This window comes from Natator depressus, chromosome 1 (genome assembly GCF_965152275.1).
Source record: "Natator depressus isolate rNatDep1 chromosome 1, rNatDep2.hap1, whole genome shotgun sequence".
In the NCBI taxonomy this organism is placed as follows: Eukaryota; Metazoa; Chordata; order Testudines; family Cheloniidae; genus Natator; species Natator depressus.
The window spans coordinates 230,495,601-230,513,379 of record NC_134234.1 but is presented as its reverse complement, the minus strand read 5'-3'; the positions used below and the strand labels follow the sequence as shown (position 1 = coordinate 230,513,379).

General features: G+C 41.2%; 1 protein-coding gene across 1 annotated transcript in view; it reads right to left on the bottom strand.

The window, feature by feature from the left end:
• The window catches only part of ETNK1 (ethanolamine kinase 1), a 58,716-nt gene that overhangs the window by 25,757 nt on the left and 15,180 nt on the right, over window positions 1-17,779 (bottom strand). Inside the window, exons 2-4 of the mRNA XM_074937714.1 lie at window positions 2,526-2,785; window positions 1,145-1,285; window positions 435-577 (exon numbers count right to left, since the gene is read on the bottom strand). Coding sequence (XP_074793815.1) covers window positions 435-577; window positions 1,145-1,285; window positions 2,526-2,785 — 544 coding nt within the window. The remainder of the gene's footprint in view (window positions 1-434; window positions 578-1,144; window positions 1,286-2,525; window positions 2,786-17,779) is intronic.

Genomic DNA, 17,779 nt, shown 5'->3' with positions numbered 1-17,779 from the left:
TAACCTGGAGACATTATCTCCTAAGGTTGTTGAATGACTGACAACCTTTTCTAAATGTATATGAGATTTCTATTAAATTACAAAGACAAAAAGACAATTTGATCGTTTGAAATCTATTTTTACAGACTAAATCATTACAGTGAAAATAAGAATATAAAGATTTTTCTCCACATGCTAAAAAACATTTTAGAATTAAAATTATGGTTATAGCTGCTAACACAGTTCATATATTTATACAAATACTGCTACCATTACATTGAACTTTGATTTCAAGCAGCAAATTTACTTTACTTACTACCATTAGTAAAAAGTCATAAGTGATTTAATGAATTTGAATTATAATTCTACACCCACCCTAAGACAACTGCCACAGAATATAAATACAAACACAGGTATGGAATGAAACACTACTTACTGCTGTGTTCAATACCTACCTTGTTTCTTGTTGTAGATAATATTCTTACACAACAGGTCATTGTGGCAAAGCACCACTGGGGATCCTAGATTTGACAGTCTCTCCTTCATCCAGGCCATCTCTTCCTGAAGGATTTGAGGACTTGGAACATCACTTAAGAACCTTTTGGGGTTCAAAAAAATTGAAAAGTTTCTTTTCTGAGCATAGTGTTAATAATAAAGGCATTATATAGAAATTCATACATTAGTGCACTTGATCAGTTATTTGCTGTATTCCCATTATTTCAACAGATAATTGAGTGAGCCATCTTAGTGCAGATTTCACTGCTCACTCTTGTAGTGAAGTCACAGCAACAAAAGATCGAAGGAAGGCAAGAATTCCTATTACTTTTCCAAAGGTGACTTCTTTAAGAACAACTTGACTCTCTGACAATACGATACTATAGTCCTAGTTGTGGGAGGAGAACACAAGACTAGTAATGCATACTCTTTTCAAGTGGAAAAGAAAGAGCAGATTTGGAGGAAGAATGTGGCCAAAAAAATAGAAAGGATGGGCAAACCCATCACTTTATTCTGCTTCTTAGCAGCATTTACAAGGAAATTGATATGGAGTCGGGGGAATGGGGTGTCTAAAAAACACTCCGGTTATGTTTTCCCCCTCAGCTGGTTAATAAGGTATGTGACGAAAACTGAGACAATTAAATAAGTTATTAAAAAAGTAAACACTTACCGTTTATTTACTTCCTCATCTGCAAATTCTGTAGGTATGAGTGAGAAATATTTCCCCATCTTCAGCCACAAGTTAGATTTGGGGATCCATCCATTGTGTGCATGAATAGCATGGATTTTAGCAAGCTGCCTGGCTATGAGTCTGTAAGATATAAAGGTTACTGTACTACTACATTCTTTCTTTTGAACTGGTTACAAGCAGATTGCCAAAAAGCATTTGGTAGTTAATTATTGCTTTTTGACATTTAAATCTCTTTTTTTATATTTGTCTTATTGGTGACCTTTTACTTGAAATTTTAAATTTCATCAGGGAATACATAGGTCACACAATTTCCTTCAAAAAGTTTGTTTCCCCAAAACATATATGCTTTATAACTGAGAGGAGCAAGGGCATGTGGGAGACAAGGGAGATGGCTAGAAAGAGTTAAGCACTGGCAGAAAAAGCTCATCTGCACTTCCTTACTCCTAAAATGGTGCCCTGCTGGGGGAGGAGGGAGCAGACTACCTACAAGACCCAAGTCCGGTCCTTCCAAACTGGAGGGGAAACAGTGAGCGATCATGGCTACGTGGAGGGAGAACACTAGCTTGTTGCACAGAAGAGCATTTGGATAATAAAATGTGTACACAGTAAGTCACCTCCGTAAGTTCTTCTGTGTATGGTTACCAACAGCATGCTCCACATTGACAACTTTCCTATGCATAGGTAGGGCCCGACCAAATTCATGGTCACAGGATTTTAAAAATCATAAATTTAATGGATTTCAGATATTTAAATCTGAAATTGTATGGTGTTGTAATCGTAGGGATCCTGACCCAAAAAGGAATTGGGGGGGGGGGGGGGGTCACGGTACTGCTACCCTTACTTCTGTGCTACTGTTGGTGGCGGTTCTGCCTTCAGAGCTGAGCAGCTGGAAAGCGGCAACTGCTGGCCAGGAGCCCAGCTCTGAAGGCAGAGCTGCCATCACCAGTGCAATGCAGAAGTAAGGGTGGCATGGTATGGTATTGCCATCCTTATTTCTGCACTGCTGTTGGCAGGGCACTATCTTCAGAGCTGGGTGCCCAGACCAACAGCCACCGCTCTCCGGGCACCCAGCTCTGAAGGCAGTGCAGAAGTAAGGGTGGCAATACCATGACCTCTCTAAAATAACCTTGTGGCCCCCCTACAACTCCCTTTTGGGTCAGGACCCCCAATTTGAGAAATGCTGGTCTCCCCCGTGAAATCTGTATAGTATAGGGTAAAAGCACACAAGACCAGATTTCATGGTGGGAGACCAGATTTCACCGTCTGTGACACGTTTTTCATGGCCATGAATGTGGTAGGGCCCTAGACATTAGTTTCCCAAAATGCACTCTAGAGTTTTAATAGTTTTGAAGATGTTTACCTGAATATATCTGGGTTGCAGACGTGCTCTGGATCCAGTGCTTCTCCCTGCATGAACTCGTAGCACAGACCATTACTGAAAGTACAGTAGAGTTGTGGCGCACAGCCATGGGCCTGCAACACCCGGAAACTTTTCACTTCCTCATCTCGATCTACTAACAACTCGGTCTTGTTTCCATAGATTCTAACTAAAACCACATCATCCATTGCATCACCCACATAGCAACCAATAAGCTTGTTGGTGATTCCATCTGTGAACAGCTGCAATGTAAAAATAATACGTAACCAATCAATGATTCTATATTTGCCCATCTATATGTGCTTCAGAAAAATGGGAAAGACGGGTGGAAGTTTTTCTACTTAATGGATCACCCTTAATCCCTGTGGATTTTTTAAATGAATTATTGACTCAGGTTGAACAGAAACAACTGTTATAACAAAGATATTTGCTAGTCTGTACATTTTAAACAAATCTTTAAAAAACACAGATGTGGAAAACTAAGTACTGTGGAAAGATGCATATTTTGTTTTAAAAGGGCATTTCAAGATATTTTCTGACTAACAAGTCATAAGGAGAGAGACAGGAGAAAGACACTAGAATTAAGAAATGCTACATACATCAAAGTAGGTCTGTAATATGAGTTTTCAGATAAGCAACTGCTTTGAGATCTGTTCAACAACACGATCCTCCCCCTCAACAAAACAGGATTTCAGACATTTTATTGAGTTTTTCAAACAAATAAACAGAGCTAGGCAGAGAACAGTAATTCCATTTTGAGGAGGATTTTAAGATTTCAAAATTTGGTTTTGTTCTATGTCAGGACAAAATAACCCTGTTACGTACATCTAAAAGGACCGCAGTTACTGTAAGGGGTTGTCCGTTCCACTTTTGGTGTACACGTACATTCCACTTTTGGTGTGCACGTAGCCCAGTTCAGATTGTTTTGGTCAGCAATGTCTCTGTTGGGTCCGTACCTGTACCTTCAGTGTCCTTAAGCCTCCCACCTGAGGGATGGCCCCAACCAATGCAGAATGCTTGTGTTTTAGGATTCGATTAGCAGGGAAGGAGGGCAGGTCACAAAATACATAGGGACAACCATTCATTCAAATGCTTGTCCACATTATATTCTGTTGCTAACTCAAGCAGCAACCTAGATCACAAGTGGTCGGTGATAGGAGTCGACCTGAACAATGACTGAGAGACAGCCATGCAAGAGTGAGCATCAGATCTCAATGCTGCTATTATGCAGTGATGTTTGGTGAACATACGTACTGAATCGCAAGTAACTGTCCTACATCTCCAGTACTGGAACACCCATCAAAGAGCTTCAGAAGCTGCTTGAACTCTTGTTGAATGCACTGTAACATTCAATGGAGGGTCTTTGTTGGTTAAATCATAGCCATATTTAATGCAGGTACAAATCTAATAAAGTCTTTGTGCCTGACCTTTCATCCTATCTAGAGGATATCAAAAATGGCTCAGGTCCTGTCAAAGTAGAAGGCAGGTGCCCAAAGTACATAGAAAATGTGATGCTTAGCTCCCCTTTGCTGGAATGTGGCTTGGGAAAGAAAACAGGCATAAGTATTACCTGACTGTGACAGAGGTCAGGGGCTACATCTGGCAAGAACTTTGGGTGAGATATCAAGGTCATACTGTCTTTATGAAATTTTGTGAATGGAGGTCCTACCGAGAGTGCTTGTATCTTCCTCACCCTCCTAGCAGATATTATTGCTACTAAAGGCTGTTTTGATCAATAGAATAGAGAACATGCAACTAGAGGGTCAAAATGGGAGGGATGAGGACACTCAAGACATAGGTGCGACCTCAACTGACATGGATGATAAACAAGTGCTTGGGGTAAATGTGCACCAACAGTGGAATATACATGGATAAGCACTTTAAGAACCACCAAAAATTTTCAGAATTCTCCATGAAAAAAGAATTACAGTTTTCTGACCAGGTCTATTGGGAGCCCCATTGCCAGGGTAGTCTGCTCAGCAGGTTGCCCTGGCTCTGAAGTAGCGCACCCGGTGGAAGTTGGATGGGCGAGCTGGCTGAAAACCAGGCAGACAGGTTTCCAGTGGACTTTCACCAAAATCAACAGGGTTACATGGAATGCTTTGTCTGACAAATCAGCAAATTCTGGCAAGATGTTTTGTTGAAATTTGTAACAACTAACTTTATAAGTAAGGCTCAATTCATTAGATCCAACTTCTCAGGGAAATGTAAGAACTGTGTTTGAAAAGTAAAACTTAAATTCTCAGGTGACAGGCCTAGTTTTAGGAAAAAATCTGCACAACAAATGGAGAAGCGATTGGAAACAAGATGTTATCAAGAATACAGAACAACTTAGTGCAAGGTCACTGCAATTTTAAATGAAAAAGAGAGGCAAGAAATTTGAAGTCATGGGCCCACAGAAGCCATAATATGTATGTATAGAGAATTTTGTATTGCTGTTTATGCCATTACATTTATGTCTTCAGTTACCCCCACCCCCTAAAAAAGTTCATTTTACCTTAGTTAAACTTGCTACAATAAGCATTAATAGAAAGATTTTCATGAATTTTTAAACTGAAAACACGTCTGTCTGAATTCCCCTGTAGTTTTTGCAAGCCACCTTTTACACCATTGTGCAAATGCGTAAGTTACAAGGAAACCGATTACTAAGCTATTTCATTTTCTAAGATGAGCAAAGTGCAAAAAAGAATAAAGAGCCAGCACAAGTGACGTACGCGAATCAAAACTAAGAGTTTAGGTGTTATTAGTAACAGCTGATATTAATTTTAAAACAGTAATTGACAGTGTTCTTACAATTTTCCATTTAAAAAAAGCCGATGAAGTGAGCTGTAGCTCATGAAAGCTTATGCTCAAATAAATTGGTTAGTCTCTAAGGTGCCACAAGTACTCCTTTTCCTTTTAGTGGTTACACTCATATTGGCTCCCACATTCAAACAGAGGAATGCAGCTGCATTCCTCTGTCTTCATACTGCTTTCTTGCACACCTGTGGTGCGCCACATGTGCATGTTGGTATGTACACTTGGAGCCCTGCCAAGCACGAAAGTTTCAGCCCAATGAGTAATTTTCTCAAGATGTTCCAAGTGCTTGGAGAAATAACACTTTATAATGCAAGGGTCCTCTCAAACGTTGATACAGTATCTCCAGAACACTACAGTAAAGTGTTAGTTGAAGACTTTACAGCTTTCAAAATGAACAGCTTTACTTAACTCTGGGCATTGTTTCAGAATAACTAAAGGCAGACCCACCCCTTGTATGCTATAGCAATATGCCTTAGAGTCTGGATTCTCGTACAATTTTTTAAGTGGAAAAAATTAGAGCAGTCAATTAATCGCAGTTAACTCATGCGATTAACTCAAAAAAAAAATTGTGATTAATTCACTGTTAAACAATAGAATACCAATTGAAATTTATTAAATATTTTGGATGTTTTTCTACATTTTCATATAGATTATATTCTGTGTTGTAACTGAAATCAAAGTGTACATTATTTTTTATTATAAATATTTGCACAGTAAAAATGATAAACAAAAGAAATACTATTTTTCAATTCACCTCATACAAGCACTGTAGTGCAATCTCTTTGTCGTGAAAGTGCAACTTACAAATGTAGATTTTTTTTGGTCACATAACTGCACTCAAAAACAAAACAATGTAAACCTTCAGAGTCTACAAGTCCACTCAGTCCTACTTCTTGTTCAGCCAATCACTAAGACAAACAAGTTTGTTTACATTTGCAGGAGATAATGCAGCCCACTTCTTGTTTACGTCACCTGAAAGTGAGAACAGGCGTTCTCATGGCACTGTTGTAGCCAGCATCACAAGACATTTATGTGCCAGATGTGCGAAACATCTGTATTCCCCTTCACGCTTTGGCCACCATTCCAGAGGACATGCTTCCATGCTGACGATGATTGTTAAAAAAATAATGCGTTAATTAAATTTGTGACTGAACTCCTTGGGGGTATGTTCCCTGCTCAGTTTTACCCGCATTCTGCATATATTTCATGTTATAGCAGTCTTGGATGATGACCCAGCACATGATGTTCATTTTAAGAACACTTTCACTGCAGTTCCGACAAAACGAAAAGGTATCAATGTGAGATTTCTAAAGATAGCTACAGCACTCAACCCAAAGTTTAAGAACCTGAAGTGTCTTCTATAATCTGAGAGGGACATGGTGCGTAGTGTGTTTTCAAACGTCGTAAAAGAGCAACACTTCAATGCAGAAACTACAGAACCTAAACCACGCAAAAAGAAAATCAACCTTCTGTTGGTGACATCTGACTCAGATAATGAAAATGAACGTGTGTCAGTCTGCACTGGTTTGGATTGTTATCAAGAAGAACCCGTCATCAGCATGGATGCATGTCCACTTGAATGGTGCTTGAAGCATGAAGGGACATATGAATCTTTAGCACATCTGGCACATAAGTGTCTTGTGACGCTGGCTACAACAGTGCCATGAGAATGCCTGTTCTCACTTTCAGGTGACATTGTAAACAAGAAGAGGGCTGCATTATCTCCTGCAAATGTAAACAAACTTGTTTGTCTTAGCGATTGGCTGAACAAGAAGTAGGACTGAGTGGACTTGTAGACTCTGAAGGTTTACATTGTTTTGTTTTTGAGTGCAGTTATGTGACCAAAAAAAAAAAAAAAAATCTACATTTGTAAGTTGCCCTTTCATGACAAAGAGATTGCACTACAGTGCTTGTACGAGGTGAATTGAAAAATACTATTTCTTTTGTTTTTTTAACAGTGCAAATACTTGTAATAAAAAATAAATATAACGTGAGCACTGTACATTTTGTATTCTGTGTTGTAACTGAAATCAATATTTGAAAATGTAGAAAACATCCAAAAATATTTTTTTAATCGCATGATTAATTTTTTTAATTGCTTTACAGCCCTAGAAACAAAAATCAATAGGAAGGGCAAATCTAAATTTTCCAATTACAAAGGCCTTTGTACAAGCACAGATCTAGCAGAGTTGGGAATTCTGACCCAGATTTTTAAAGGTACTTAGAAGTTGCTCTGTTCAGCATTGCAATGCCCAACAGATGTAGGAGACAAACTTTTATTTTCAGAAGTGACTTAGGCACCTAAGTCAGTCAGGCACTGCAATGCTCAGTGTTGCAACATCTAGATTCCTTTAAAGTCTGGACCTCTGTACCTTTTAAAAAATAAAATTAAAAAAAGCAGGGAAACATATGTTGTCTCTAAAGCTCACGAAAGCTCATGCTCAAATAAATTGGTTAGTCTCTAAGGTGCCACAAGTCCTCCTTTTCTTTTTGCGAATACAGACTAACACGGCTGTTACTCTGAAACCTAAAGTTAAGAGACTGTTGTGTTTTCCAGGTCAGGGACTATCTAAATTCAGAACAAAAGGGTTATAAGCGGACAAAAATGGAGGAAGGGGAGAGGAAGGAGAACAGTTACAATAATGAGATCATATGATTACTCTAATGTACATCTTGATGGTTAATTAAATTTGTCTTTTTTTAATTCCCTTCTTATAAGTGATATTACATAAACCACTTCAGATTAGTTTGCTGTTTCACAACAAAAATTTTAAAAATGCAGCCTATTTAGTTCCGTATACTGAAGATGAACTCCCACCCTACAATAAAAGGTATAATTAAGGGTGAGATACAACGTTTGCTGGAACAGGGAAAGAGGAGCCATAGCCTAGATTGTTTTCTTATAACTCATTTTCTTATTACTACAGACATACTGTAACTACCAAATTACATGGCAGCACTTTCAAATAATGAGAGCAGTATCGCAGACAGTACTGGAGGATGCTCTAAAGATGTGGTTGCCTGTATAACAGCAGCCACTGTCATGTTTCAGCAGCATCTGTGGGGATGCTGTGACAGCAAGCTTATCACAAAGCTGCAGATCTATAGATGCACATGTATACAAGCGCTGTTGTACAAAAGTGAAATATGAGTGCTGAGGAAGGCTGAAGAATACTGGATTGATGTTTTTGACTCTCACCATCTTCATAAGCTGCTCCATGTTATGGGGCAGGACAAGATCAGAAATAAGGATACTGAAAGCCAAACCTAGCAATTGCGTCTATCAGTATTAGTTTGGTTTGACGGCTTTCTTAGTAAGGACATATTAGAATGGAAGATAAACACTTCAGAATTTGTTGACACCTAGGAACGGCACTACACTACTGGCAATAATGTGGGCACCAAAGGATGCGGTAGCACAATAAGAATGCCAGTGATGGACAAACTGAAAATATCCAGACTGACCACCTTCAGGACCTAGCCAGAGATTGACCCAGGTGGCACTTGATCTGCAAGGAGGCCACGTCCCTTTGGGATTTGCCATTTACAACTTCTAAATAGCCTTTCTTCCTCCAATCCCTCTTCTTCTTCCTGCCCCTGGCAAATCCAATAGCATAAATCAGAGTTGTAGTTAAGAGTCACAGGTAGGACTGATGGTTTAGTGGCAGTCTCTTCAGGTAGAGCAGATATGCATTATTTTCATCTTGGGCTTCCAATCTCAACAGACAAGACTGAAAAAGGAAGTATCCAATTTTACAGATGACGAGTAGGTATAAAAATATCTAAAACATCTACTAAAGCAGAACTGGGAAACCTTTTGGCCTGAGGGCCACATCTGGGTGGGAAAATTGTATGCAGGGCCATGAATGTAGGAGTGGGGCAGGGGGTTAGGGTGTGGGAGGGAGTGTGGTGTGCAGGAAGGGGCTCAGGGCAAGGGGTTGGGGGGCAGGTGGTGGTGCAGGGTACAGAAGGGGGCTCAGGGCAGGGGGTTGGGGTGAAGCAGGGGGCTCAGGGCAGGTGGCTGGGGTGCAGGAGGGGTGCGACAGGGGTCTCAGGGCAGGGAGTTTGGGTGCGGGGTGCAGGAGGGATGTGGGGTGTGGCAGGGAGTTCAGGGCAGTGGGTTGGTGTGCAGGAGGGGGCTCAGAGCAGGTGGCTGGGGTGCAGGAGGGGTGCGACAGGGGTCTCAGGGCAGGGAGTTTGGGTGCGAGCTGCAGGAGGGGTGTGGGCTCTGGCCCTGCGCCACATACCTGGGGTGTCTCCAGGGTAGCAGAAACGCGCAGCAGGGCTAAGGCAGGCTCCCTGCCTGCCCTGGCCCTGCGCCGTTCCCGGAAGCAGCCCACACCATGTCCCTGCAGTCCGTGCACTGCCCTCACCTGCGGGTACCTCCCCCGAAGCGCCCAATGGCCGCGGTTCCCCGTTCCACGCCATTGGGAGCTGCTGGGGGGCAGTGCCTGCACGCGAGGGCAGTGCATGGCGCCCTCTGTCCCCCCGCAGGGGCTGCAGTGCCAGCTGCTTCCAGGAGCGGCGTGGGGCTGGGAATCCCACAGGCCAGATCCAAAGCCCTGATGGGCCAGATGCAGCCCACAGGCTGCAGTTTGCCCACCCCTGTACTAAAGGCTATACCAGGGAGCTCTGAATACTACCCAGATCTCCAAATCCCAGTCCAATCCTTTGCCACAAAACCATTATTCCACTCCATCAATTGGCTTGCTTCCACCACATTTAATATTCAAAAAATTTTTAAATCCAGTGTGACATAAGTCTGGGGGATTCTAAAGACACTCTTGTTAAGAAAGAGAACAATTCCTCTGGAAGGACACGTAGAACAACAGGCAGTCAACATGCCTTCCTTCACAATGGACTCTCTCAAAGATCTTCAACTTAAAAAAAGAACAAAAACCAAACCCCACAAACCCCTGAATGTAATTTAACAACTGTTTTTTGAAGAGCTGCAGAATATTCCTAATTTTCAATAAGAAAGCAAAAACAGAGGACCATTCTTTAAAAAAAAGAAAAAAAGAAAAAAAAAAAAAGAAGAAGAAGAGACTAATCCTGCAAATTTCTGACTAGTAAAATATCCCTAGTAAAATATTCGTAGTAAAGAAACGGAGCAAATATTAAAAAGGAAATCTTAATCTTTAAAGCATAATAAAACCTTGAGAATAAGCATGAATTTAGAGAGAATACTTCTTCCGACAAGTTTTTTCCCCCAAAAACAAATCAGAAATAAAAGAGGAAAGTTATAGATGTGATATTTGGCTTCAAGCAAGGCAATGGTGTGTTGTGACCACATCTGTAATTCAGGATTCAATTCTGAACACTTCATTATTATGAGGCTAGACAAATTAAAAGGAGTTCTGAAAGGCTTACTGAAGCTGAAGTAGGAAGGTACAAATTCATATATAGTGAGGCTAAGTAATGTCCAAGTCTGGACACAACAGACTACAATTATTTGAAGGGTATAAACACAGAAGAGGAGGAATTACTTAAGGTGGTTTAAATAATACTGCAGGGGAACTTCTGTGACTATGCACCCACAGAAAACGGCCCCCCCCTGCAGAATCCCTGTACTTCCTTGCAGAAAACGGCAGGGAAGCCGCACTGGGAGAAGAGGGGGGGAGGAAACATGGGACAGGGATGAGCATGGGTGCAGTTTTTTGGGGGGATCGCTCCCCCCCAAACAGAGGTGAGGCATGTGCAGAGCGGCCTAGCTGAAGGAGGCTGCGTCTGGACTCCGCAGCTGAACACCACCTCCTGGTTCCTAGTGCCAGTTGTGCTTCCCTTCTGTGTGCCAGGAGCCTTCCTGTTTTCTGTACAACAGTGAATGCCTGTGGTGGGACTGGGTAAAGGGGGGATGGGGGACACGCGAGAGTGAGGGGAAGAAGGAGGGGTGGAATAGGGCAGGGGGAGGCGAATGTGGAAGTGGGGGGAAGGAGATGGGGAAGAAAAGAAGACAGGCGAATCGTGGGAGGGGAAGCGGGAGCCTGGCATGCGGCATCCCCTTAGTAGCAGCTGGGGCCCCCCTTTTAAGCAGGCCCATCGAACCCTCACCCTGAGAAGCCCTACCCGCCTACACCTGGACTTCTCTGCTGAGTCCCCCACCCCACTGATCCCCAACCAGCTCCACCTGGACCCACACCTCATCAAGCTGCACTCCTCCAGCACCCAGACCCCCCGGCCAAGCCCCATCTCTCCACACCCAGAGCCCCCCCCCTGCCCCCACTGAGTCCCAATCGCCTTCACCTGGATCCCCTGCAGAGTCCCATTGCCCTGTGCATCCAGATCCAGATCTAGAACCCCCACAACGTGCCCCTGTGCATCCAGATCTCCCACTAAGCTGCCTGCACCCAGATTGCCACACACAGAAACCTCTCACCCCACACCTGGATCTTTCCACACTAAGCCCCTTCATGCTTGGATCCTGCTGGGCTGAGCCTGCCTACCCACACCTGGTGAAGAGGGGCGGGGTCCTGGGGTATTTCTGGGGAAGGTCCAGCCCTTGCACTGTGTCAGGGTCGGGTGCAGACTCACTACCAAGTCCCTGTACTGGGGGAGGTGCGGGCTTCAGGGCGATCTCCCACATCAATGCAGCCAGTGGCCTGTGCTCCCCACTGCCATGCTGGAGCCATATTTACGTATTGACAAATAAAATTTGAAGAATTTTAAAATATTCTGCGCATAATTTTTAATTTTTTGGCATAAATTAAGAACAGGATGGAAACAAGAGTGACATTTGGGCTGAATATCAGGGAAACTGTGGCAGTGAGATATGCTAGATCATTGACAAGATTCTCACCTAGATGGCATGTGTGACTGTGCCCCCCATAAGACTTTATGGAAATATACTTATGTATAACTAGAATGTGTTTTATGCTACATATGCCATGTAACATATCTCTGTAAAGGTTATGATCTACTGAATCTATTAATCCTATTTGTATGCATGTATCATTTTTGTATTCAAAGTTATGAATACTGGCTGCATACTTGTTTGATTCTGAATAGGTTTTAGTGAAGCAGTTGGTCAGCTTCCTGAGAAAAGACTATCTATCCTCAGTAAGTGCCCAATCAAGAAGCCCTTAAGCCAACAATGAACTTGGAGATGGCAATCCACATTTGGGCTTTCCCAGGAATGTGGCTTGGCTGGTAAGGAACTCAGTCATGCATGGACATGTGACTTGCCCAGGTAACTCCAAAACTCCATTCTGTAGTTGGACTTTGCATAGGAGAGAAGAGGGGGTGCCTCCACTCACAAGAGAAAGTCTATTTAAGCCCCTGGGAGAGCCCTCCGTTTTGTCTTCAATTGGGTAAAGAGAGAGCCTCTCCACCCCCAAGGATACCTGAAAAAAGGACACTGGAGCTGTGCTCCGGCTCTGCTCCAAAGCCCTGCCTGAAAGAAACTGGAACAAAGGACAATAACTACAGGGGGTGTGAGTGATTGTTGGACCCAGACTAGAAGGAGATTAGTCTGTAAAAGGAAGCTTACGGGGTGAGGATTTTATCTGTATTCAGTTTTATTACCGTACTAGACATAGACTTGCGTGGTTTATTTTATTTTGCTTGGTAATTCACTTTGTTCTGTCTGATTTCAGAGTAGCAGCCGTATTAGTCTGTATCCGCAAAAAGAAAAGGAGTACTTGTGGCACCTTAGAGGCTAACCAATTTATTTGAGCATAAGCTTTCGTGAGCTACAGATGAAGTGAGCTGTAGCTCACGAAAGCTTATGCTCAAATAAATTGGTTAGCCTCTTAGGTGCCACAAGTACTCCTTTTCTTTTCGTTTGTCTGTTACTACTTGGAACCACTTAAATCCTACTTTCTGTATTTAATAAAATCGCTTATAAAGCGTATACAGGGTAAAACGGATTTATTTAGGGTTTGGACCCCATTGGGAGTGGGGCATCTGAGTGCTAAAGGCAGGACACTTCCTAAGCTGCTTTCAATTAAGCCTGCAGCTGTTAGGGGATGTGGTTCAGACCCAGGTCTGGGTTTGCAGCAGGCTAGCGGGTCTGGCTCAAACCAGGCAGGGCACTGAAGTCCTAAGCTGACAGGGCAGGAAAGCAGGAGCAGAAGTATTCTTGGCACATCAGGTGGCAACCCCCCAGGGGGTTTCTGTGATCCAACCCATCACAGCATGAGATGTTTACAACCAGACTGGAAAACCACCAAACACTGAAAGTCTACTGTATCCTGCACTGGCAGGGTAATGGACATCAAAGAAAGAATAGACAGAGAAACACTGTTCTGGTGCACTGAGATGGATAAGACCCTACTGAAGCCTTTCTCTCCCCGTACCAGAAGGTGTGCGGAAGAAAGAGATCAGGGTTGATAAAAAATAAATAAAAATAAATAAAAAAAAAATTCTTTTAAAAAATAAACCTGTTTAAAATTATATCTGAATTTAAATACAAACTATGGTAAGGCCTAAACTTATTATAATCTCTTAAAACATATATATAAAAAATAAATATGCTGAATCCACAAGCCTCTATCCAAAACTCTCTGTGTTCTATATAAAGAAAGAATCAGAAGGAAAACATTTAACTTTTGAGGTCAAGCTATATTAATATGGCACAACTGGTCATATATCACATTAAGGCTTGTTTTGTTTAATAAAATTAAGTTGTATATGCTGTTGCTAATTATCCAGTAAATAAGCAATATATCATTCACAATTTTCTAACATACTAAAAGGCATAATTAATAATAATCTGAAAATATTAATCTATATAATTGTTTAAATATATATAGATAATAGGGTTGTACCTCCCCATGTAACAAAAAGATGTACAAATCCAGTGTAAAGGCTCTATTTAGTTGTAAATCAACATATTTTAATGGTTATATCAACCAATGAGAATGCACCTTTCTTTACATCCTAACTGAAGTATAAATGGAAAAGTTGATGAAAACTGATTATTTAAATCAATGCACCGTAAAAGGAACCCCATTATATTTTTGCACAGAACACAGCTAGATCATCCTCCAAATCAGGGGTGGTCAACCTGAGCCTGAGAAGGAGCCAGAATTTACCAATGTACATTGCCAAAGAGCCATAGTAATATGTCAGCAGCCCCCTTCAGGTTCCCCCCACTCCCAGTGCCTCCCACCTGACGCAAACTGCTGTTTCGCATGCGCTGGAGGCTCTGTGGGGGAGCAGTGAGGGGATGGCAGGCTCGGGGAAGGGGCAGGGGCCTTGGCGGAAGGGGTGGAGTGGGGGCAGGGCCTGGGGCAGAGCAGTGAGCACCCCCCGGCACATTGGAAAGTTGGAATCTGTATCTCCAGCCCCGGAGTCCGCGCCTATGCAAGGAGCCTCATATTAACCTCTGAAGAGCCGCATGCGGCTCTGGAGCCATAGGTTAGCCACCCTTTCTCCAAATCACTGGAACTTCTGCTACCTCTACATTTTATAAAAGGTGATCTTTAAATGAGGCTTTTCTCATTTCACACAGTATGCATTCAGTACACGGGTCAAGCTCATGAGGACATCAGAAGAGATAACAAAACACCGTAGTAGTCAGATATCAGCTCTGACACACAACAGCATACATTCCGTTTATGTTACCGATAAAAGCAAATTAAGGATAAATTAGAATGAAAACATGGCAGCAGATTTTAAGTATGCATTAGCAGAAACACTACTAAGTCTATTGATTTATTCCAAAAATTACATTACATAATGCTATTTTAACTATATTAAAAAAAGCATGTTTAGCCACATGAATGTCCTAAAGGTTCCACAATACATGAGGAAACAGTCTGTGTTAACATTAAGACAGACAGACCAACCACAAAGGTGGCTGAAGAGCCGCAGTGTCTTCATATTGCTCTCCTTAGTCTTCTGAACTGCTATATAGTTTTCTCATGGATTATTTCATACCTACTGTGTATTCCCGCCCCCCAGTGCAAGTCTCATTAATGTTAATGGAAACTATGTTCATCAAGGAAATTAGATCTTACGACCTGATAATTTAGATATTCCACTCAAGGTCCTTATTAGCATCTATTGGTAACATGCTGCTGTAAGTAATTATTTGCAACCAGGAATCTTTTAGATTTAAAAAGCATTCCTCATGAGCTCATTTGATAGTTTTAGAGGTCATTTTCTTGTCCATCTGAATAATACTTTCTATTTTGTATCATGAAATGAAAGTCAAAATTTAAAGGCTGCAAAACTAATACACACAAAAATTAAGTGCATGTAGATAAAATGCATTTTATATACAAGTTTCTTTCTTTAATCATGGTGTTCCTAATATAGTATTAGGAAAACTGTCATTTGTAAGCAAACGAGACATTTTAAAAATGAGGTGCAATGAGGAAAAAGAATTCCGTGGCAAAGAAAAGCATGAGATGGGCATCAAAAATGAAGAGACCAGTCTCTGACTAAGGAGAGACATGTAAGGAACAGAGGCCTACATAGCAATGCAGAGTGATCAAGACAACACATGGCCTAGTGTGGGATGAGGTTGAAAGACTTCACAGAATGTCCTGAATACCAGGAAGGAAGTTCCAGAAGTATATTCTGAAATAGGAAAGCTGATGTAGATGACAAAGTTGATGAAATGCAGTTCTGATGCCTGTAGCAGATAGTTTGGCAGGAAGATTCTGGATCCTTGAAAGTATTTTAATCAATATGAGAAATAATTAAAAATTTCAGCTGAAGGCCAAACCAAGATAAATTTTGACTGTTTTTGGAAATTGTAACAAGTGGGCTCACGATACCACACAAGAAATGTGGTGGGAAAAAGCGTTCGAAGTAGAGCTGCTGATTTAATTGCAGTTAACTCACGTGATTAACTCAAAAAAACTAATCGTGATTAACTGCACTTTGGATTTTTTTCCCTACATTTTCAAATATATTCATTTCAATTACAACACAGAATACAAAGTGTACAGTGCTCACTTTATATTATTTTTATTACAAATATTTGCATTGTAAAAATGATAAAAACAGTATTTTTCAATTCACTTCATACAAGTACAAGTTTCTCTTTATCATGAAAGTGCAACCTACAAATGTAGATTTTTTTTTGTTACATAACTGGTCAATTAATTCAATCTATGTTCTACTTGTTCTAGAACTGGTCCCTCCAGATCACGACTGCAGCATATGGGCAGAATAATGCAAGGAAGCTCGCATTACTGCTGTCCATGCTAAACATATTTTTAGAAAATTTAAGTCTCCAGACTTTTGTTGACAGAGCAGCTTTCAGAAGGAATTAATTCACAATACGTTTTTTAAATATAGTACTGTGTTTCAGTCCACACCTATTTCCATGGTCCATCAACGATTACATTCACAACTCAGCTGCTAGCAGAACATAATCAATTGCAAATGTTGCTGTTGACTAAACATGAAGGGGTCAGACAGATGGATGAGCAGGTTCTTTTGTTTATGCCAGAAGCAATCTTACTACATAATCATGGTATCTGTAAATAAGATGGTGTTTGATTTTGATTCTTAAGAATCTTCTCCTAAATAAGAGAGAAAAGATGGTCCAGGTTACGGTGCGACTCTGGTGACCTGGCTCGTTTCCCTGCTTCTGGGTGAGTCAGTTTCTCTAAGCCTCAGCTCCCTATCTGTAAAATGGGGATAACTTCCCTAATTCAGAAAGGTGATGTGTGAATAAATACACAAAAGATTTGAGGCACTTAGATATTATGGTAATGGGGACCAAACAAGGAGTTAAATCAGATGAAAATGATGACTTTAAATTTGCATCATCCCCCTCCAGAAGATATTATACACAACAGTTATAAGCAACCAAAAAAATTATGTTTTAGAAGTGTCACCTCAGCCTTACCTGTAGCATTAATATAGCACTAAACCTAATGAACCAAGCAGAACCAAAAAAAAAAAAAAAAAAAATTGCCAAGTTCAAATATTTCTACAAGCTGACAGGTCATGACTGATATCAAATCTGCCAGGCACTTACACTACACTCCAAGGTGCTAAATGTGGAAACCCTATTACTGAACTATTAAAGTTGAGATTTTACAAGCACAAAATCAAGGAATTTCAGTACAAGCCATAGAAACAAACTCTACTCCATGGACCGCAGTATTTTATTTAACTGAAAACAATCTTAACTTTCAATATACAGTGAAGTCTGTTTTTAGTGGTCACTGAAAGGACTAGTTTTTGCATGCTTCTGGGTTGTGAACCCCAAAACACAGAAAATGAATTTAGAAGCACTAGGGAGATCCCCAGTGGAAAAACTGTCAGCCCTTCTGGGCCACATTCTGATGCCAACTTTAGAGGACTGTAGGTGACATAGGAGGAATTAATTGGCTGGCTGCAGACTCCAAAAGATGAAAATCTGTGTGAACAAATGTCCAGGCCTATACATGATTGCACAAGATTACATAAAATTAATGGCAAACAACATAGTGCCTACACCCTGCTCCCAACGATAACATTCATATTGACTTCAG